Below are 23,448 nucleotides of genomic sequence, written 5' to 3' on the forward strand. Positions count from 1 at the left end.
CTTTTGCATGTTCCAATTCTGCACATTGGTAGTGACGATGTCATGCAGAGGCGGCCAGGGTGGCTTGCACGCGATGTCTCACAAGTGTGGCAAGCTGCCCCCCCCCCCCCCCCCCGATAAGGTGCGCAGACCACTTACCGATACTGATAGCGTCGTCACTACAGAGCGCTCGACGGTCGCATGTTCATCTTTGCATCGATCAAAGATGTACAGCTTGTGAAGTATGTTCAGTAAAACACTCTTCTTGAAGTTGGATAAATCTGTGGTTATGTGAATGTGTTGTGTACTTGAGTGTATGAGCGGTTACAAAAGCAAGAAAGAAAAACATCACTTATTTAAGCCACCAGCAGACATCCAGAAAACAAAAACCTTGGGACCTCGCGATACTACTCACACGCCAGCCTCTCTCGGCGAGTTACCATGTGCAATCTCCACTTTAACGGTGGGCACGTTCCGACAGTGTACAAACACAAAATAGGCAACGGCAAAAGCGCAAGGAAAATGGGAGCTCGTTCGTGGTGCCGTGCCTCGCATCTCCCCTGTAGACCCAACTGACCATTTTAAACCGAAGCAGCGCCAACGGGCATGGCCTAAGAAGTACGAACGTAAGCACAGTATCTCTAACCCTGCCATGTCCACGATGTGTGAGCGTCGACAGCTGCTAGAGGAAGCATGACAGGTTGAATCTTGCTTTCCCTTGGAGGGGTGGAAAGAAGATTTGTTTTTGAAGGCCTCGAAACTAAACGCTTATCTAGCATGCTGCAAGGGCTTGATCGTGGACGGCAAGTTCGAGGCGTCTAACGCATCGTCTTGAACGAAAGTATAACCTTCGCAATTGTCTCGAATAAAAACTGGTTATCTCAAAAAAGCAACCCGTGCATGCACAGCATGCAGGACCTAGAAATCCTACTGCACGAACTGGAACATTTAGGATCTGCAGTGGATGACCCTACCAAGGTGTGACGACTAAAACTGTCGATTTCATTGATGAGATTTGTCCTCGCAAGGACCGTCTCTGATTTTGCTAACCGGAGAGATGCATAAACTGTGCAAAACTTCAGCCCCACCTAACCATCAAGCAAGTGGCAGAAAGGATGACTAAAAAAAAAGCAGCGGCATCTTGAAAGCAGGTAAGGAAAAACCTAAAGCTGCGACTGAAATGTGCAAAGGCTGCGAAGTACAAGTTCTTTTTTCATTTGCAGAAAGAAAGAAAAAAAAAGGTGGAGTCATTAGACATGATGATAGATGATAGAGTTCAAGATCTCCTGCGCATACGTTGGCGGCGACCCGCCGGCCGCTAGGCCTAACCCGTCGGCGATCATGTTCAAAATGATGGACGAGACAACGACGGCCACGTCAACAGGAGAGGCTGTAGCTCCATCGCTACGAGTCGGCAACGTCGACGGGCGCACGTTCATCGAGGTTCCCGGGGAGCGTATCGAACCGGAAGAGGTCGAGGAATGGAAGGTCTCTGGCAAGCGAATCAAGGAGATCACGAACGGCACAGAAAGCCGTGAGTTCGCTGCGACCAACCGGTCGTCCAGGCCCAGAACTAGGGCCAAATACGCCAAGAAAGTCACATCGGCAATCACGAAAGGGGCACGGATGCCAGTAAGCATGCCGAAGGAGGATATCAAGATAGTGGTCAGGCCACGTGGCGGCCTCAATATAGCAAAGATGGGAGGCCCGGCTGCCATGGCGGCGGTCACAAGGGCGGCGAAGGTCACAAGGGAGGAGGCTGGCGAGGATACCGTTGGCATAAATACGCAGCAGAACATTATAGTGATTAGCACCCCAGACGAGCGGCGAGCTATGAGATACGCTAAAATGACGTCCATTAGCGAGGGAGGCAAGACGTATGATGTCAGCGCCTATAGAACGGCACCTGACGGAACAGTCAAGGGAGTATTCGAGGCATAAACATAGAAGAGACGGCGGAGGATATCACGGAAAACATAGTGAATACGAACAACCCCTCGGCAGTGGAGGCGCATAGAATCGGAGAGACGACCGCGGTCGTAGTGCTCTTCGCGGGGCAGAAGGTACCGCATTACATCAAGTACGGCATAGTTTTGATCAAGTGTGGATTATATCGCAAGCATTTCGATGTTTGCAAGACGTGCGGTAAACTGGGACATAGACGAGACGTGTGCCCGAATCCCGGAAACAAGTCCTGCTTCGGCTGCGGCATGGCGAACCCGGAGGAAGGGCACGAGCTGAAATGTCAACCGCAATGCAAGCTATGCGGGAGCCCACATCCAACAGGGGAGAGGGGCTGTAAAAACAAATACAAGATGCCATACATAGTTAAGCGACGCCAATGGGAGCGCAAAGCGGAGGCCGCGGAGCAGCAAGTGGTAGCCGCAGACTTTCCACCGTTTAGGTCGCGCTCCATCGAGAATCCGCGCAGCATATCAAGACGACGAGCCGACAGTCGGAGAAGGAAAGTCAGTAAGGAAGGCAGAAGCAACAGTCACCGCCGCGACGTAGCGCGGCCGAGGGAGGGAACTTCCTGGGCAGACGCTGTCAAGACAACTAGGTCCGAGAGCAAGCAACCCAGTGTGAATAGTTATTACGAGAAGAAGAGGCAGGAGGACCTGGCAGCGATGAAATCCCTCAAGGACGAAAACGACAAGCTCAAGCGCAGAATCTCGGAGCAGGATGATATAATCAAGGAAATCAATGCGAAGCTGGCAATCTTGATTGGGGAGCGACAGCAACAGGCACCACAACCCGTACCAGAAAAGACGACGGGGACCATAGTCGAGGACGAATCAGAGACCGAAGTGGACCCCAGAGCCGATAGGCCAACGGAACCAGCCCCCAAGAGGAGGGCCATAGAAAGCATCAGGGATCGAAAGATCATGGATAAGCTCAAGAGACACGATGAAAGATTGGACAGAATGGAGGAAATCTGCAAGGATACTAGCGACCGCCTCACATCGCTCGAGGAGAACATGCAGAGTATGTTGGCGCAACTACAGGTACAGTTACAAGCACAAATACAAGCGCAGATACAGAGCATGGAAATCGGCATCATTACCAAACTCCAACAATCATGGACGGGACAGGGCGTGCAGCAACAACCACTCCGCCAGTAAAAGGCCTCCTAGTCTGGCACTGGAACTGTAACGGTTTTGCACACAAGAAAGCGGTACTACAACAGCACTTGCAGAAAGTAGATAGGAAACCAGATGTGATCATGGTACAGGAATCTAATGCCACGGAGACACCCAAGCTCGCGGGATACCGATCGCACAACAGGCCTCCGGATACCTGCGAAACGCCCAAGGGGAAGGGTAGGGGAGTCTGTATCTTCGTACGAAAGGGTATCACATTCGTAGAGCACGAAATACTAGAAAAGAGCACCATAGAACACTGCACGGTGGAGGTTATCACGGAAAGGAAGAGAAAAGAAAGTACCTTCTTAGTTAATGTGTACAGCAAGCCAGCTCACACGCAACAGAAATTCAAAGCACTGTTTCATAAAGCATGTAGGGTAGCGGGAGGAAACATGCTGATGGTATGCGGCGACTTTAACGCAGCGAACCAAGTGTGGGGGTACCGCAAGACAACAGCCAAGGGAAGAGACTTATTGCAGGACGCGCTGGACGCAGGGTTGAGTCTCGTCACAGAACCCGAACAACCCACTCGAACTGGAACATCGGTTTCCCGGGACACCACCCCGGACCTCACCTTCGTCAAAGTGGCGGGGAGGAAGAGAGCGGTCACTTGGAACAACACGGGCTATGACCTAGGAAGTGATCACTACATACTAGAAGTCCTCATCCCGCTGGAGGGGAAAGGTGGTAACACTGAGAAGAGAAAGCACCGCGTCACGGATTGGGACGCCTTCAGGACGGCACTCACTAGCTGGCAATCAGAAATCACGGATATCGATCAATGGACGGATAACGTTAATAGGACGATGGAGGGAGCCACGAAGGAGATAGAAACGGACGAGGGTATAGACAGAGTGGACAGCAGATTAGCTCACCTACTGGAAGCTAAGCAGTCAATCAAAGCAAGATGGAAGGGTCAGCGCACAAACAGAAAACTACGGAAGAAGATCGCGGAACTCAATCAGTGTATAGAAGGCCATTGCAGGCTCTGCGAGCAGGCTCTGCGAGCAGCAGTGGACCGAGGTATGCAACGAGGCGGACGGTCAAATGAACAAGAGCAGGACCTGGAGCATGCTCAGACATCTCCTCGACGAGACCAAGACTAAGGGGTATCAGCCCGACAACCTTGCGAGGATCCTACACAAGGCCATTAGCAAGGAAGGGGAAGTCGAGATCAAGAGGCGTCTGGACGAGAAGTATCTACCGTCCACTCCTACAACGGAACACCTGGAGTACCAGGGTACCGACAACGCGACCTTGGACAAGGACATTGCAACGTGGGAAGTCAGAGCAGCCATGCAAAAACTCAACAGCAGATCGGCAGCCGGTCCCGACCGAGTTACTAACAAGGCGATCAAGAACCTCAGCGAGGCGGCTATCGAGAATATCACGAAGTACTACAACAAGTGTTGGCGAGAAGGGAAACTACCAAAGCAGTGGAAGACGGCCAAAACGATCCTCATCCCCAAGCCGGGCAAGCAACCCAGTGTAGAGAACCTCAGGCCGATCTCACTTACGTCGTGCGTCGGCAAACTTCTCGAGCACGTACTGCTGGACAGGTGGCAACGATATCTGGAGGAGTCGGGCCTCTACCCGGACTCCATCACCGGGTTCCGGAATAAGCTGGGGACACAAGACGCAATGATTCTCCTGAAGAATGAAATCATAGACGTATCACTTAGCATAGGTGGCAACAGGGCCATCCTGGGGCTGGACCTACACAGCGCCTTCGATAAGGTGAGCCACTCTGCCATCCTTGCCCAGGTCTCGAAACTTAACATGGGTTGGCGATCCTACGATTATATCAGGGACTTTCTAACTGGACGAACCACTAGAATCTGTGCGGGGGACTTACAACTAGACGAGAAAGATTTAGGCAGCGTCGGAACTCCACAGGGATCGGTGATCTCCCCACTGCTCTTCAATCTTGTTATGATAGGGGTGGCTAACCGATTACAGGAAGTTAGGGACGTCAGACACACCATTTATGCTGACGATATCACATTATGGGTCAAAGGAGGCAGCGATGGTCACATAGAAAACCAATTGCAGGAAGCGGTCGAGGCCATAGAGGAACACCTAGAAGGGTCCGGGCTCGTTTGCTCCCCGACAAAATCAGAACTGCTAGTGTTACCACCTAAAAGGGCAGGCAGGAGAAGAAAGGACGCGCCGATCACGGTGGAGAGACCTAAGATCACGGTCAAGACCGCGGGCAGGCGGTTAATCCCGGAGGTAGACAAGATCAGGGTGCTCGGTTTACTACTCGAGCGGAACAGAGTAAATGGAGAAACAATCACTAAGCTCAACACCAAGGTCATGTCTGCTACGAAGCTCTTACGGAGGATATCCAATAGGAAAGATGGCATGAAGGAAGAAAGTTTAATCACGTTAGTGCAGTCCTTTGCGATCAGCCACATTGCGTACGTGGCTGCCTTCCACAAATGGACTACAGGGGAACGAAACAAAATAGACGCCCTCATTCGCAAGGTATACAATATTGCACTGGGACTCCCAGGCAACGTGAGCACACAGAAACTCATGGAGCTGGGGGTAAACAACACACTGGAGGAGATTGCAGAAGCTCAACGGTCGGCGCACCTGGAGCGCCTCTCCGGCACGAAGACGGGGAGGAAGATCCTACAGGACCTTGGCATAAATCCTAATGGCAGCGGCTCGGCGGCTACCGAACCCGTTCCGAGCAGCTTAATGACCGGAATCAGAGTATGTCCAATACCGCGGAACATGAACCCCACGCACAACACGGAAAGAAGAGCAGCGAGGGCGGGTGAACTCGTGGATAGGCACGCGGAAGACGAGGGAGCCGTCTACGTAGATTCGGCTGAATATCAAGACCGCGTCGAGGCGTACACAGCAGTAGTGGTGAGCGCCTCGACGGGAGCAGTCAAAACGGCGGCCAGCACCCGCACCAGGGACACGCATCAAGCAGAGGAGGTGGCCATTGCCTTGGCCATCGCCGACCCCGGCTGCAAGACGGTGTTAAGTCACTCAAGGAGGGCGGTGTTGAGTTACGCTAAGGGCAGAGTATGCAGTGCGGCAGCCCGCATTTTGCGGGCCGCCGAAGAAGCAGGGCGACAAGGGGCGGTGGTGATCAAGTGGTTCCCGGCCCACATGGGCAATGATGTGTCGGGGCGGGGCAACACCAACCACAACGAGACGGCCAACGCCGTGGCGCGAGGACTCACCAACCGCGCGACGGCAAACGTGGCCCCCTCGGAGGGCGGTGCGTGGTATAGTTCCAAGGACCGGATGACTACGTACAACGAGATTGCGAAGTGGTATAGGTTAAGTAGAAGAACTATGCCTCCCCCTCACTCTGGACTCAAGCGGGGGGAGGCTGTGATCTTTAGGCAACTACAAACAGGGTCCTTACTAACACCAGTGTTAGCTAAGTACATATACCCGGGACTTTACGCGGACGATACGTGTAGAGTCTGTAGACTGTGCATGAAGGCTAGGGCCACCGCGGTGCACGTACTCTGGGACTGCGAGAAGAACCCGAGAGAGGCAACCGAGAAGACAACGATTCCCCCTCAGTTCGAGGCTGCGGCGAGGAGCTGTGACTTGGAGACTCAACGTAGGGCCGTCCAACAGATCTCGGCTGCCCTGGAGAGGCAACGGGCAGACGATAGTAGGGGGGGTAAGGGAACGCCCGGAAAACCGGGCGGCTCTCCCTCCCGATCCCGGTTAGCTAAGGGGAATGCTCGGGGCCGGGGAGTAGAAGGCGCGAGATAGACGTGGGGGCCGCGTCGCGTTGTGGTCACCACCCCCAGCGCGGGGCGAGGTACCACCGACTGCTGGCATTCAAATAAAGTTTTTCCTCCTCCTCCTCCTCCAAACGAACGTCTCGAGTGTGCTACAGTTGAGACCGGCTTATGTATGGCTTAATCTTGAGATTTACTAGCCCAAAGGGTTAAGATGAGAAAAAGAATGAATCTCCTTCCCCTGTCGTCCCAGCAAACTCTCACAGCTCCTTAGCGGAATGCCGTCAGAGTATGGGTTCAATGCACTTGCTTTGGCAAGCATCTCGAATCAACTCAAGGACAAGTCTGACACCTACAAAGTAGGAACATTATTGATAAACGAAATCAAGCTGCGTAAAAGATTGAGCTTTGGCAAGTTGACAGGAAAATTTGACATCTTGTACACCCGAAGATGGGGAAGAATAAAAAAAACGACGAAGACTACAAAATTTGAAACGCAGCTGCATTTAAGATTTTGTTCCCTTCGTCCGTTTTTTTTATTGTTCCCCATCTCAGGGTTTACAAGATGATGATTCATTACCAGCTCGCCTGCAATCTATCACTGCTTACAAGGCAAATTTGACGGTTTTGTCAATTACAGCGAGTTTACAGATGACGACGCAACAATATAGCTGGCAGATAATGCGTTGCTCCTAACGTTTACTCCCATCTTTGAGAGTCGAGTCCAGCCAATTGCTGCTTTTACAACTGAGGAAGCGGCACCTGGGTGAGCACTTCCAAGCACGTCTTAGAAGCCGTAATACAGTTACTATATAAAAATAATAGAACTGTTGTTGCGGTCATCAGTGACGGCGCTCGAAACAAGAAATCGATGTAAACGCAACTGGGTGTATCAGAAAAATTGAGCTGAACCAACTGCAAACTTCAGCACCTGTGCATCCCTGCAGGAAATACCATTTACATTGTATGTATGCATGCACATATGTCTATATGAATACATTTTGTATATGCATCTATTTGGAAATGCAAGTATAGTAGGAATAGACATTTTTGGTTTACCATGAACGTTTACAGGCGGCTACACTTTCCCATGAAATGGGTATCCCTAGTAAATTGAGGCAAGCATGCATTTCCATCACAGACGCTTTTGATGCAGCTATCAGGACAATAGAATCGCTCTGCCTGCATCACCTACGGTGCAAGTGCTGGGACAGCAGCACCTGCACCATAGGTGACCCAAGAGCTGCAACACCCTATTTAACGTCCGTTTAAGGGGCCCACCAGGATTTCTAAAATGTTCCGACGTGCCCATTAAAAATGTTGGATGTTAGAAGTGCTTGAGATGACCGTCAAAGTTTTCTAAGGGGCCTGAAGTACCCTTTAAGAATTCCTGAGAGACCCATCATAGCTTTTTGAGAGACCTGTGGGGTCTGTCCCAATCCTTTCCGTGAAACTACAGCCCTTATCAAAAATTATTTTACCGGGTCTCTAGGACAGATCGTGCGACCATTCAGGATACATTCCGTCGGGGAAGCCACTCGGCCATTTTGCACTGGATTGTGCAACGAGTTTTAGAAATTGAGGAGATGTTCCCCAGCCCCTTCCCGTCGTGGCGCGGCCCCAGCGAAGGGAAAACGGGCATACACGAAACAACCCGTTGTGGAAAGGATGTTGCTCCTCTCCACTTCAGCTCTTAGTTTCCGCCATTTCCCCCTTCGCACGTTTGGCTGTTTGATTGTAGAAAACCTGTTTTAGTCAGTCAAATTGCAGCCTTTGTCAGAAGCTGATCGTTCTGTTTTTTCTCAGTTTTTGGAGACCAAGTGTCGCGTTTCCCGGGTTCAGGGTCTAGTTGGAGGAGTCCCGCGCACGCTTATGACAGAGAGCTCTGCTTCCGCTGATTGCTTATGGGCTTGCTTCGGTATCAAGGAGGCAGCCGGGCATGCTGCCTATATTTCGTGTGCAGGCTTTTTTGCCCCTACGTGCCGAACCTTCGTTTTCCCACGAGAGGCTGTTTGTTACTTCCAGGATTGCATACGTCTGCTCCTTAAAAACCGACGACCAGTTTGCGCTTGCCACTATTCCCTCGCTTCCTCCTCTCCCCCTTCTACACTGCCCACCGTTGCCGGTTTCCTCCTCCCCCATGGTGAGGAGGGTATTCTGCCTTGCAGAACCTCGAGTCTGGTCGTCGGCCTTTAACCCCGAAACACAGGGCCAAACGTAAAGATTTACAGAGGAAACCAGGTCCAGGAGACAGATGAGTCGATGGCCGTGGTAGTTATTCAGCATATGTAGCAAGGGCTAGTGCATATACCCAAAAGCTAGCGACTGGAAAACCCGTGAACTCGTACGATTCCGTACTCGGCGGCCGCCGCCGTGCCTGCGCTATGCCGTACTCGTCGCTTGTATACCCAAAAGCTAGCGACTGGAAAGCGACTGAACTCGTTCGGTGCCGTACTCGGCGGCTGTCGCCGTGTGTGCAGTCTTCCGTACTCGTCGCTAAACCTAAATTGTCATCGGTGCTCTGTGGATGGAGCGGCGTTGCTCTAGGCTGCGCTGCCAGTGACGTACAGTACTGGGGGCCCTCTCACTTTCGCGCTGCGGGTCAGTCCCAGACACGAAGCTTTGAGGCTCTACGGCGCGAGCTGCGGCGGCCGAACACACGAGTGCTGGGCTGTACAATTCTGTTTTTTCGTTCTTTTTTCCTCGGGCGCATAAAAGCCGAAGTCCAAAGTCCACTCATCGAACAGCGTTCACCCACACTTTCTTCAATTTCCGGTTTGTTGGAAACTTGTGAAGAAGCACCTTCGGGTTGCGCAGCGGGTTGTTTGAGCAGCCCACAGCGCTACAAGTTGTACTCGGCATCTTTCGAGGAACATCTAGGCAGTCTTGGGCGCACCGAGTTGCTCGCTAAAACGAGTCTTGAAGTCCTCACAAGCAAATAAACAAAATTCTATACCGAAGCTACACGGGCTAAAGATAAAAGCAACGGCTAAACACGCCAATCACAAGCCGAAGTAGCGGTGGTAGTGGCTCAAAGAAGCGCATTCCGTGCAACTCCTGGACCGGAGGAAAAAAAGAGAACGATACTGACGTCACGGCCCAATGTTCCCTTGGCGATCGGCAAACCGCTCGCCGCCCGCTAAGGAGCAGTGACTCGCGGCGAGTCACATTTTTATTATCGGCATTAGGTGAGAATGCGGCCTCCCATGGATGTAATATTTTGGCTCGGGTCGTATTTTGTGTCACTACAGCGATACCAGAAATTTATTTCATTGTTAGTTTTGGCCGGAGTTACCCTTTAAAGAGGAGGCGACATTCACTCCAGCACTGGCTCTGCTAAAGTGGAAAGAGGTGGGAGCTGCTTCCACTTCGTTCTTGACCTGTCATTGACCATAGTGTTGAGCATTGTGTAACACCTGGAGGGATTGACTTAAAGGATTAAGAAAAAGATATTAAAACATTCAAATTTCGTTCGGATATGAGTCAAGCATGACGGATAATAACCGTAAATGATAATCGCATGTTTGTATTCTGAGCGAGCGGCTATATTTTTCGTTCCGAACGGTGCACTCGAGCTAACGCTCGAAGAGAAGCGAACGGAAAGCGCGATGCGTCGGGGGATACCCGGCGCAAACAAAAACGAAAAAAAAAGATTCCCCGCATTCGTGACATAGCAAGGCTGGCGTGGTTATGGGCTTGGCCATTGCCAGCATTGTGACGGTGTCAATAGCGTCAACGCGTTACAACCGAGCCGTTCGAAGCACCCGTGGGGTGACACCGTGTGGCAGGCCCAAGGAGCACGTAGCTTCCACAGCACTGTCAGCTTAAAGGTGAACGGGGTGGGAAAAGCAACTTTTGTCCGAGTTTTGAGCAACAAGCTAATCTTCTAGGGGGAGAATGGCTGTGTCCGGGTACACTAATGAGGGTCTATCTTCTTCAACTGTTTGCTACAAGGTGCGATTTCTGGGTTGAGGAGGAAAGCTATGAAGGAAAATGTTGAATTCCAAAGAGTGGCACTGCTCCGATGGAACTTGCTAAGTCATGACTTAGACTACGATGCAAGTTCCCCAACGATGCTAGATTACCTCCCAAATAGGCACCATATGCAACCACTAGGTGCACATTGAAAGATTGGTTAATTAGCATTAAAATTAGTTTTCTCGTGCCTTTCAACAAAAGTGGTATTTTTGAGGTTATGCTGCAACATGCAACACATTAAAGCTAAAAAATTAGCACTGAAATTTCGTTTCCGCACCACTTTAATCGTGCAATGAGCCTAAGTTATGCTTGACTCCCAACTTAATATTTCTTTAACTCTCGCGTGTCGTATGTTGGGAGTTCATGTTTTAGACCTCAGTGCAAATGCATAATGTAGAAAGAGCTTTTCTTCCCGTCTTTATCAGAGTATAGTTCTTCCAAAGCAAGGGTTTTTTGGTGATGTGGAACAGCCTTTGTATTACTGCTTTCAGAAATGTGGCACATGTACAGAAAAGGCTTGCTATTATTGTTTTAGATGTCATTCACATAGCTTGTAAGCGCATGATGAAGCACCTAGACATTATACATTACTGACTTTGCAATAAGATGGTTTTCCACAAACCCGGATTTATGTTTCAATGCAGTAACAGCTGCTACACCAACTTCATGGTTTCATTGCATTTATTACACCTTAAGGGCCCATTTAGGAACTACATAAGGGAGGGCGGGGGTCATTCCCATTATACACTCAAATAAATACAGGCTGTTAGTCAATGATGGCTTGTGGAAGGAATGATCGGTTGAAGGCGTTGAGCCAGAAATGCGTTTGATGGTACAGGCATTGTTAAGGCGAGACAATGTTCGGTCGGGAGATGATAATGAGGTTGCCTTGAGGTCGGGACAGTGAGAATAGATTTCACGAAGAAGGCAGAGCTGCGAGACTTTTCTACGAAGTTCTAGGGGGAAAGGGTTACTTTACTTTATAAGGCGGAAACACTGACAGAAAGGTTGTAGATGGATAGAATGAACCGAAAAGTCCTGTTTTAAACCGCTTCTAGATTATTGATGAGGTAGACTTGATGAGGGTTCCAGATAAAGGCGGAATATTCGATTTTGGTTCAATAAATTTGTCGTATGCCAGGTAGCAAACAGGTGATGGTACAAATCTAAGGTTTCATCAGAGAAGTCCAAAGGTTAAGGACCTTTCGCTGAACCTATCGGCAGAAATGGCTTCGATGTGGTTATTCCAGGAAAGGTCTGATGTTAATCTGACGCCCAGATATTTATACGACGGAGCGGCATCTATCAAATCAAAATCTAGGTAGTACTGGTAGGATAGGATTTTTTCCTAGTGAACTGGATTAGCTTACAATTAGATATACTTAACGGCAGTAGCCATTCTTTGCACCATTTGTTCATTTCTGTTAAGTCCTCCTGAAGTTTAATGTTATCATGCACACATGTTATCTTGTTATAGACAACGCAGTCATCTGCAAAGAGATGTATATTAGAGCAAATGGCGGAAGGTAGGGGGTTTATGATTATTTAAAAAAGTGGTTAAATAATTAATGATCACGATTACTTAAAAAAGATTCATGATCATTATTAACCACATACTAAACGCGGAAAGAAAGTCACATATCCATAGAAAAACCGAGGGTTCAAGAAGAAGGGATGCAAGTTTAGAGAGCAGTCGATGATGAGGAACACAATCAAAAGCTTTAGAAAAATCCAAGAAAGTGGCATCTGAGCCGACACTCAAGGTTAGTGTGCAAGTCATGAATGAAGTCACAGAGGTGCGTATCACAGGAGACTCCCTTTCTAAGTCCATGGTGCTGTTTACAGAAAAATCTATTTGTTGTTAGGTGAGTCATGATAAGAGACTAGAGTATATGCTTAAAGGTTTGAACGGGAATGGAAGTTAAGAATATTGGACGATAGTTGGAGACAGATGAGCAACTTCCCTGCTTGAAGACTGAGATGATTTTGCCAACCTTCTAGTCAGAAGGGAGGCAGCTTTCAGGGAGGATTTCAAGACCTCACCAAAAATTATGATAGCATTTTTTTAATTTTTTTGTTGATGTTGTCAGGGTCAGCGGACAACGATAGCTTGTTTAGAAACAAGATTTTGAATACCAGGTGTGTTTATATTGATGGGAGGCATGGGCTTGTAAGGCTCTTCAGAGAAAGGGAGAACAGTCTCCAAGCACTCGTTATTAAAATGGAAGAAAAATGTTCGTTAAAAACTGCAGAGCAGTCGATTTCTTCTATGGGATCGTCATTGTCGCGGCTTAGTTTGATGGCAGTTATTGCTTTTTGGTGATACCAGGTTCCAAAACTTGCTTGGGTTACCATTCAGAATAAACAGCGAGTCATGAAGAAAAAATTTTTTTAGCCAATTTCAGCTTTTTATTGTAGTTTTTACGGGCAAAGTTATAAGCACCCAAAGCTTGAGGTGTTAACACATTTAGCCTTTGCAAAAAGCCTTTTCTTGTTATGCAAAAAGAGCAGCATTTTGGTCAACCATGGAATATTTGAATCGAAGATGACAATTTAAATGTAATGGTCAAACAAGATTGTCAACCCATGATCTATTCATCTATAATCAGCCTCATTGTAATTGTGAATGATCTTGGAAATAGAATGTTCGATCAGAATGGAGAGTGACAACTCGACATGTTGTAACCTATAATCACCGAGCCCGTCGCAGTACTGAATGGACTTGACAAGATCCGGTGACGTAGTTAGTACAGGGGTGGAACTCACGAAATGTACTTGGGAACAGCCACGGGAGCAGCTGAAAAAGCTGTTTCGGAGCAGGTTGGGAGCAGCTAGAACTACATTCTGGAGCAGGCTAGAAGCAGCTCAGATCAGCTTGCGTCTTAGACACGCACGGGAGCAATTTCAATCGCGCTTAGCAGCACAGATGAACATGAGTGGCTAGGGACCTAGGTAGATGGGATAACAGTGTAACAGATGTGAAAACTTGAAACTTTGTGAGCCTTAATGAAAGCCAAAATGCAAGTACCCTATGTTTCTGAAGATAACGTCCTCTATACTTTCCAGACTTGTACGTAACGCGTTACAAGATTACTTGTAATTGACTATTTTTACTTTAATTTTGTGACGCTTCAATTACTTCCTTTAATTTAAGGGGTAATGATCTTTTTAATTTAATTAATTTTTTGCTGTACTCGATTACAAAATTACCCCCCATTACAATCTTCCTCATTTCTTTTTTTTTTTTAGGGGGGGGGGAGGGGGGGGGGGGAGGGAGCTGGAGTCATTCAGCTCCGAACAACGGTCTTTTTCTTTTTTTTTCGAAATTATTAAGCACGAGGCTGTGAGGATTAGTAGGCCACTTCACTATGCTTCTTTTTCCTGGGTACATTCTTTTTTCTTACACCGGAGACTACTTATCGGTATGAAAAATTACTTTATCCAGCCTCTTGTGAGGGATTAGGTGTGTGCCATCACTCACTCAGCTTTAAGCAAAAACAGTCGAGGCTTTCTTCTTTTTTTTTTAACAACTGAGCGCGGGATTCCACGGATTATGCTATCATAAAAAAAGTTTGAATGAAAAGTAACGTGGGAAGTAATTCCTTACTTTAGAGTAATTTTTCGATTACTTGGTTGAAGCTGTAATTGTAATTGTAGTCGGGTACTTTTTACAGCAAAGTGGTTGTAACTGTCATTGGTTACTTTTTTCAGTGACGGTTACAAGCCTGATTATTTTCTTAGTGGCTTTCAGCTGCTCAAAATGCAAACCAGCTCTGCTTATCACACAACCCACACATGCTCGACATAGTACTTATGTGTGCGAACCACGTGACGTGCGTAAGCAACGGACGCGGAGTTGCGCGGAGGAACAGGGCACCAAGTTTCGAGTTTATCCTATTGTGCAACTGAATATCGAAGCAGCAGACTACAATTAACGAAGTTATCGTATTCGAAGCGACAAGCAGGTGCAAGGTTAAAGTACGCCGAAGAGATCTACCGATCACGTGAAAGCTGCTGGCCGGCAAGGTTTCGGATCGGACCCCGTTTCAGTTCTATCAAATCACAATTTGTCATGCGGGAATGCGGTTCCAACTTCTAACGATGAAGTACTAAAACAAATCTTTTGCTCGTTTGTTTTCAACTGGCCGACGTCCGGATCCCGGGCCGCAGAGCTCCAGGCAATGCGACGCTTAACGACTCAACCTCACCTCGGCCGACTTGCTTAACGGCTTATGGTTGAAGAATAACAATCCAGTCGCAGGTGGTGTAGCACTTGGAATTTGACCCCCAAGTTTTTTTTTGCGCGCTTCCGACTCGGAATACACATGGAGAATAAAAAGAACAAAAGATTGCAAGGCCGATTAAGCTAAATGCGCTCCTTGCTGCCAATCAAGTCGATAAAAAACGAAACCAAGATAAAATTTAAAAAAATTGGCGCACGTTGTGATTTGGTGCATAATGGCGCAAGGTATTGGCTGTGGCACAGTTTCCGCAACATGGTGCAGAATGGCACAGACAAATGCGTCTGGCGCAAAATGGCACAAATGGCGCAGCCGTTCCACCCCTGTAGTATTAGTTCAAGGATGTTTCTCAAATGAGTCGGTCGATCAACTAGCTGCGTGAGGTTAAATATAAGACATATGTCTAGAAACAGTGCAGAAAGGGTTGAGCCTTCGGTTGATAGATTCTGCCAGTTCATTAGAAAAAAATTGAAAGTGCCAAATAATTGCATATCAGCCCTAGGAAAACAACCTTATATATCAGCTAGGAAAGATCAGTATGGAATGTTAATGTACCTTTTTGTGGCCTATAACACACGCCTATTATAACCTTATTCGGTGGCGTACAAGCACATATGCAAGTAAATTCTAAGTCATGATTTGCTAAACAGATATCAAAAGAAGATATAGAAGAGAAAATATAGAATATATAAAAAAAAAGAGACAGGGGTGGTGGTGTGCAATGAGCACACCACCACCCATTCCGAAAAACATTACAACATGAATTCTCGGAAAAAGGTCCTCATCTTCAAGATGCGGTTTCAACCAAGTTTCTGTTAGGATGACTATGACTAACAAACTGTCCTCTAATATGCTCTAAAACTCCTTATGTTTTGGCATGAAGCTGCGAATATTAGTGAAGAGGACAGAAATACTTTGATTTTTATCGCACACAGCAGTAGCTTGAGGGCATGGAGGTAACAGTTTATTTTTATTACAAGCATGTAGCCATGACACGTCAACTACAGTCTGAGACACGAGGTCAATGACGAAACATTTGTAGCCAACATTTGTTGAAATGAACCTTAAATTGTACGTTCATACTTTTTCTGTACTCAAAAGGTTTGCTGCGGGCAAGTCGTACAGACGCAGAAATATCCTTGCATAGGGAATAAGGGGCGTCTTTCAATTTGAAACCGGAGGCCAAAATGCTTTCTCCGTCTTATAAATGGGCAAACTTAACGATGATCGGCCTAGTTTTCTCGGGCTGGAATTTCCCTAGCTGGTGCGATTTCTCCAGATTAGAGGGGCCCAGCTGTACACCTAACATATGCGCACAGAACTCGACAACTTCTTCTTCTGATTGCCCCTATGCTTCAGTGCAAGTATCCGAAAAGCCAAACTGCTGCATATGAGTATTTCGCCACCAGGGGGCCAGCGTCTTCCGATGGACTTCCCGCGCACGCCGCGCCATTCCTTTTCTTCTTGTTCCATGCAACTGCCATGAGGTCTCAACATGTAACCTAACCTGTTAATAAACAATATGTGACTACGTGACAAGAACATTTTTTCCTCACCGACACAACACAAACAATAACAGATTAGACCTCCTAAGCCTATTTTCATTGTCATCATACTGTTTTTGAATATGCAGTGGTGGAACTGACAAGAGGTGATTTGGAGCAGCTCTTGTAGCAGGGAACAACACATTTTGGAGCTGACTCCCACTTTTAGAGCAAACAATGTGGAGCTTTCACCTCAAAAAGTTTTATGCAATCTCTTTAGGAGGTAGCCTGCGGGAAAAACTGTAGTTGTTGGTGTTGGAAAACTATTTAAGGCACCATACCTACAGGGACCTGGCCACTACAGATATTTATTTATTTATTGAACAATCATACACCAGTAACTCTCCAGATGTCTCAATTAACCTGTTAGGAGTACCGATGTCGTCTTCGGTTTGTGTTTGACGCAAAAAATATGTTTGGCTACTTTGTAGGGTTTGTATCACGGTGAGGTAATTGCCACAAGTTCGACAACAAACGGACACTTTTGTGTTGAATGTCACGCTGCCCTCGCTCGTATTCAATCTACTACTGTCCATAGAGCAGCTAAGCAAAGCACATAGTTACTTTAACTGATAACAATGAGTAGCGCTACCTATTCATTGCGATCGATGTGAGCACCGTTTGCTCAAAAAACAACAACTCTTCGTTAGGCACGTGCAAATAATGGGTGTTAGGTTCAAAGCGAATTCGAATTAAATAGAGGTTTTGGCCGAATATTCTTTAATTGAATATTGAATAGTTGCTGCGTCTTTCTCCACGCTTTTCACTACTAGTACACCACGCTAAACAAAAATTCAGCTGTACTCACAAAGCTTGTTCCCAAGCTTCTAATTGCCCGCTTATGAGCTCTGTTAAATTTAATCTAGCTATATTTATAGACTGTGGCCTCAGGCAGTCCAATACCTACATTGGGGTGGCAAGTAAATGACAGATTTGAATTAAAATGAAACCTATAAGAGAGCCCAGCCACACCTAATTGAGGGGATTTGTAAATATTCTTGCCGTATACAAATATATGTTCTTCATACCTGAATTAAAACAAAACAAGCATAAATAATGGACACAGGTTGCTAAAACATTGCTGCCTAACATATACACTTGCATAACAACCACAGTTAAATTTTGAAGATTTTACTGTGATGTAAATATCAACAATCACAACTTTTTTCTTTTTATTACACCAGGCGCACGCATGCGTTATACCACTTTTAACGTGTGTTTTTCGCCTCCGTGTGCGGCTGAGCTGCGGCAAAGCGAGCCGGAAGATCGTGGTGTCAGCTCCGCAGGTATTGCTTCTCCGCAGTGCATCAATTCTTGAGGAGAAGTGCACTCAAGGAGTTAACCCACCACAATAATTAAAATATTCGCTCAGCCCTACTCTTTGCACATAGTACTGGCACATGGCATTCTTGGCAACGCAAAGAATGCCACCTGCCAGACACTTTCAGTCTCGCTTTCAAGAACAACCTTTGAAACAGCATGTAGCAGGTTATTTGTTCTGGCACAGTTTGGTGCAAATGGAGCGGCAGTTCCACCACTGAATATGCATTCATGCATTTGCTAACACGTACCCAGCTGAAATGTTTATCAGCGCATAGTAACTTCCTGTCACCGGTAGGTCAAGTTGGTAACTATTCCAAACATCTGGAATCAGTTGACAGACATTTTCACCCCAGGGTTCTATCGAATCAATAAGGGCTCTCAACATTACATAGTTAATTTAAGCACTGAAAGTATTGCATTTTCTTTTTAGGGGGGGATGGGGGGGGGGGGGGGTTTGAGGACACATGCAAAGTAAAAAAACATTTTTTTGTAAACAGACCAGGTGGAAAAAGAATGTTATAAAATAAAATTAGAACGAAGAAAAAAAACATTTTAGAGCTATATTTACGGCACAAAATGAATTTGTAGTTGCGCCCGTGGGAGCCGCCGCAAGTCATGTGGTAGACCTGTGCGCCGTCTCAAAGTCGACTCAAAGTCACGCCGCCACTGTACGCTGAGCGTGGTGCACCGCCGTCAACTCACTTCTCCACACCGCCACCGCCGCACAAGTTCGTCTACTCCGCAGCGCTGCCGCCGTCATCTGACCGGCACACAGGTCTATCCCGTCTGCTTCCGCTTTTTCAGGAGCTTTCTTTGGGTTCGAAAAGTTACCTATTAATCTTTGTGTTTTGTTGCACTTGAAATAAAGATGAATAACTAACTTTCAGAGACCATAGGAAGCTTCCGATAGAGCGGAAGCACCACGTGACAAATAGCGGCCAGTCACGTGACAACTAGCAGCCACTTTTCCACAGCGCCCGCCGGCGCCAACTACAAATTCGTATAGCGCCGTGAATAAAGCTCTTAAAATTTTTATTTTTCGTTGTAAATTAGTTTTATGACTTCCTTTTCCCAACCAGGCTGTTTAAAAAAACTTTATTTGTCCTTTGCATGTGTCCTTTAAGAAGTGCTCGAACTTCCTTAGTCTTTCTTGCTGGAAATCCTTTGTATTCCTGTTACTAACAAGTGCACCAAGTGAGACACTTCGGCCATTATTGAACACTTTGAATAAACAAATATGAATAGTTGGAAGATGTTACAAAGCAGTGTACATTGATAAAAATTCCTTCTTTATGCATGTCAAGTTCTCTTGTGGCATAATCTAAGATTACTACAACATACCAGTTAAGGAAAGTTGGTCTTCAAACGCGGACACCACACGCGAGCCACAGCGAGCTACAATGGGGAGCAGCGCCACGCTTGAGAAGCCCATCGAGGCACAGACATTGTTTGGTCTAGCCACAGTTTACAAAATGGCCGCTGCAGCAAGAACAGCGGGACTGCGACTCCGTCTCGCTCCTAACAATTCTGCAAAGCGGACACCTATGGCAGTTTTTCAACTGAGATGTTCAAGTAACGGTGGTGTAACCCGTGCCAAAAATGAAATGGAGCATAGAGACCCACTTTATTCGGCTGACGGATGGAGATTCTGCACATCGACGAGCTGGAGCACTAGCGAAGTCAGTGCGGACGACTGGTGCACACTTGCTGCTGCTTGTCCCTCTACAGCCTGCAGGGAAAGGGGAGGGCATTATGCACAAAATACAAACTGTTACACAACACATTAGTAAAGTTAAAAACACGCCAGAGGTTTTCAGACGCGTTGCAAGCAATACTATAGGAAACTTTTGCCAAACAACTTTTCACCTTGGTAAGCTCTGTGCAGTCATGTTGCTGAGCAGTTTTCACCATTCACCTTATTAGATTACTCGTAGACAATGAGTTACTGGCATTTTAGGCACTCCTAAAGCGCAGAAGAAAAGAGAATGGCTGTGTTAACGAAAGAAGTCGAGAAGTCTGATCAAAGGCGTATGTGGGGCGAGTAAATCCACCCTTACTCGGTTCTTTTTCCATTTTGGAGCCGCCTTGGTGGCATCCTTGCCTGCGCTTGCGAATGATGCATTTTAGTTACACTGACGGCAGAATTGCCGCGTGACAAGTCCTTCAGTAACGAGGCCAGTTCCCTATAATTACACAAACACACGCTGGTGGCGGAATATTATTTATTTGTTTCTTTAGTTACTTAGAATTACCCTCAGGGCCCCGAAAGGCATTAATTACAGAGGGGAGTGCATGGTTAGTACAGTTCTGATTTTAGCGTTATCGGTGATGGTGACAATATCATCTGGAAGGTCATTCCAGTCTACAATAGCTTCTGGTAGAGGGAATGTTGAAATGGTCTTGGGAAGGGCAATCTTGCACGAATGATCGAGTCTTGCAGAGATATAGCTGGGCTGGCTGAGGAGAGACTGTCGTAATGGTTCCGAATAGTACATTTTATGGAAAAGGCAAAGACGGGAAATTCTGCGACGAACGGAAAGATCAGGAAGAGCTAATTGACATTTCATTGCAGTGACACAAGAAAAGCGAGACTAATTAGAAAAAATAAATCGAGCAGCACGATTCTGGACAGATTCGATTTGCGTTAGTTAAAAAAAGACTGATGTGGGTGCCAGATAGCTGAAGCATACTCTAGTTTAGGGCGAACAAGCGTCGCGTAAAGGAAACGTTTCAGGATAGAAAAGGCAGACTTGAAATTGCAACAAATATAACCCAGTGAGCGGTTTGAGGAGGATATTGTCTCGTTGACATGAGCATTCCTGGATACATTAGTGGTTAAACGAACGCCAAGATAGTTTTACTGTGTAGCAGTCTGAATGGTAGTGCCATTGAGTGTTAACGAGCTTAAGGGCTGGAAGCAAAAATGTGTAAAGCAAAGGTGTGTGCATTTGCTAATGTTGAGACACATCTGCCATATGTGACACACTGCTTCAAGAGCTTTTTTATATAACTTGTGATTCAATTAAAATGAAATTTACATGGCTTATTTTTGGCATTACAATCTGACTACAAATACGTACTTCGTTTTCACGTAACCTAATTAGATTTATTAATATTAAAAATTTAATTTGCAAAGATTACGGGAAGGATTAAGGCAAATTAAAATACTGAGCTAAGAAAATAAACATAGATCAGTGAACTGAGAGGTATGTGCAATCCAATAAGATATAAATGAAAGCTCTAGGATGATTTATAAACTACGTATGACACTTTTGAACTATCCAGTTTCAAAATTATTTTTTGCCGGATGCCTAAAAGGCACCTACAAAAAGCCTGACAGCCTACTTAATATATTTGTACCCCGTATTGCATACGTCACACATACAGCTAGCAGCGAAAGATATGCAAATGAGATATGCGCAAGTGGAGATATGGTTCCGTAAAATAGTAGAGGGTGTAAATAGTTCACTCAGAAATAATATTTTTAAAAAATCCACAGACCCATTTTACTTTGTTTCCAAGACAATACTTCAAGATAAGAGAGACTTATTTAACAAAAATCCTTCAGGACAAGATGATAAGTAAGTGCTTGCCAAACTTCAAAAAACACATTTTTTAAAATGTGTTTTCTTAGTAAAATTTTGCTTCAAAGAGCAGTGTCTCCCCTTAAATGCCATTCTGGAGTGAAATATGGTCATATGGGGTTTTTATTAGTCTATAAACAGCACAGGTCATCAGTGAAAAGATGGACAGAAGACGAGATGTGAAGAGGGAGATCATTAATGTAGATTAAAAAGAGCAAAGGCCCAAGTACAATTTCCTGTGGAACACCGGAAGAAACGGGAGAGAAAGAGGAGGATGTGCTGTTAGTGAAAACGAAATGAGAGCGATGAATAAGGAATGGCTCAATCCACTTAGGAACATGAGGATCTAGTTTTAGTGAAGAAAGTTTAAAAAGAAGGCGATTGTCCGGGACTTTAGCTAAAACTTTGGCGAAATTAAGCAAAACAGCGTCAGTAGGAAAGCTGGTGTCAAGATTTTTAAACAAATCGTTAGTTAGAATAAGTAGTTGGGTCCCAATAGAAAGGCGTTTCCAGAGGCCATGCTGCACATTGGTGAAGAAATTGCAGGAATCCAGGAAGTTAATTAGGTGCCTGTAAATGACATGCTCGAGGATCTTGTAGAGGCAGGTGAGTGATATTGGCCGATATTTTAGTAGAGATGTCCGACTGCCGGATTTCTGGATCGGAATGACCTTACCAATTTTCCGGTCAGAGGGTAACACCCCTGTGTCCACGGACTGCTCAAATATCTTTGAGGTAAAGACCGGATAAACATTTAGTGTTAGTGAGAACCTTCGTAATGATTTCCTCTATGCCACACGATGGAGATATTTTGAGGGTTTCTATACCGCTGAAAACACTCTGAATGTTTAGAACAATTGAATCCATTGGAAAATCATTCTTTATAACAGGAGGAATTCCAGTAATGGGTGTAGAAATAGTGAAAGCATCAGAAAACGCACTACTTAAATATTCACACATTCACTATTCAATATGTTATTACAAGAGCTATTCACTAGATTAATTTCAGAGTACAGATCTCTAAAATTTGCGAGGGTTATTTATTAACATATTAGGTAGAGTTTGCAGAAAGAATTTGTGCTTAGAGTTATCAGAAAGAATGTGTGCTAACACACTTTTAACATAGTTTTTTATTTGGAAGAGCAAGTGCCATGCTTAGGCCAAGTATTTCCTTTTTTAGCGCTCCTGAAACATCTTTTCTTTTTATGAGATAAACGATGAAGTGGATTATTGAACCATGGTTTAGACGTAGTAGCTCGGATCACAATTTGCATTTTCATTTCAACCATTAAGAACCCAAGAAACAAAATGAAAGTTTTGCACATGGTTCATGCAAGACATTTGTGCATGGCATTAGGGGATAGATATTTGAATACTCACAGCTCTCCTAGGTTTCTCATATGTTGGGTCAAGCACGCACGTAACATTTGTTTATTTTAATAATTGCAGGAACGCTGTTCTGTGAAACTCTCGCAGCTCCTGTCAGGATGCCAGCCAGCCCCTCGGTTGGGGCACCTGACCCGCTGCCAGGTCACAAGAGTCATGCTGATGTAGACGGCCTGCTCTGCGTATGATCTCTTGTCAACGTGTCGATCGAAACCGAAACCGTGCCACAATCCTCCCTGGCTAACTAGTTCCATGGGTGCAAAATGCGGAGTGCTGCATGCTAGAATTTTATAAAAGTAGCGTATTTTTTTTAGACGTTTATATTCTACGTCGAATTTTTGAACGATGGTGTATTCGCCCTTAGCAACATCCCTAGCAACGGTTTGTTGTGAAACATCAGACTTGCGGCTTGCAATCCAATCCAGTGTCGTAGCTGTCTTTCGCCGTGCCCGCGGTAATAGACGCTTCGCACCATGCTTCGCACTTCGCGGTCGCAGTTATTTTGTATTGTTCCTGCGTAGTCGTGCGACGTTCTACTCGCACAGTTC

At 46.1% G+C, this 23,448-nt stretch overlaps 1 protein-coding gene and 1 pseudogene across 1 annotated transcript in view; one reads left to right on the top strand and one right to left on the bottom strand.

The window, feature by feature from the left end:
- The first annotated feature begins 1,245 nt into the window (after nucleotides 1–1,245).
- Nucleotides 1,246–3,315, top strand: LOC121834072 (annotated as a pseudogene).
- A 3,813-nt stretch (nucleotides 3,316–7,128) lies between these two features.
- LOC121834073 overlaps nucleotides 7,129–23,448 on the bottom strand; it is a 29,435-nt gene continuing 13,115 nt past the window's right edge. The window contains exons 2-4 of the mRNA XM_042287818.1: nucleotides 19,554–19,659; nucleotides 16,446–16,570; nucleotides 7,129–7,196 (exon numbers count right to left, since the gene is read on the bottom strand). Of these exons, the coding sequence (XP_042143752.1) occupies nucleotides 7,129–7,196; nucleotides 16,446–16,570; nucleotides 19,554–19,659 (299 nt within the window). The remainder of the gene's footprint in view (nucleotides 7,197–16,445; nucleotides 16,571–19,553; nucleotides 19,660–23,448) is intronic.

This window comes from Ixodes scapularis, unplaced genomic scaffold (assembly GCF_016920785.2).
Source record: "Ixodes scapularis isolate PalLabHiFi unplaced genomic scaffold, ASM1692078v2 ptg000460l_1___fragment_2___debris__unscaffolded, whole genome shotgun sequence".
NCBI classification, from domain to species: Eukaryota; Metazoa; Arthropoda; class Arachnida; order Ixodida; family Ixodidae; genus Ixodes; species Ixodes scapularis.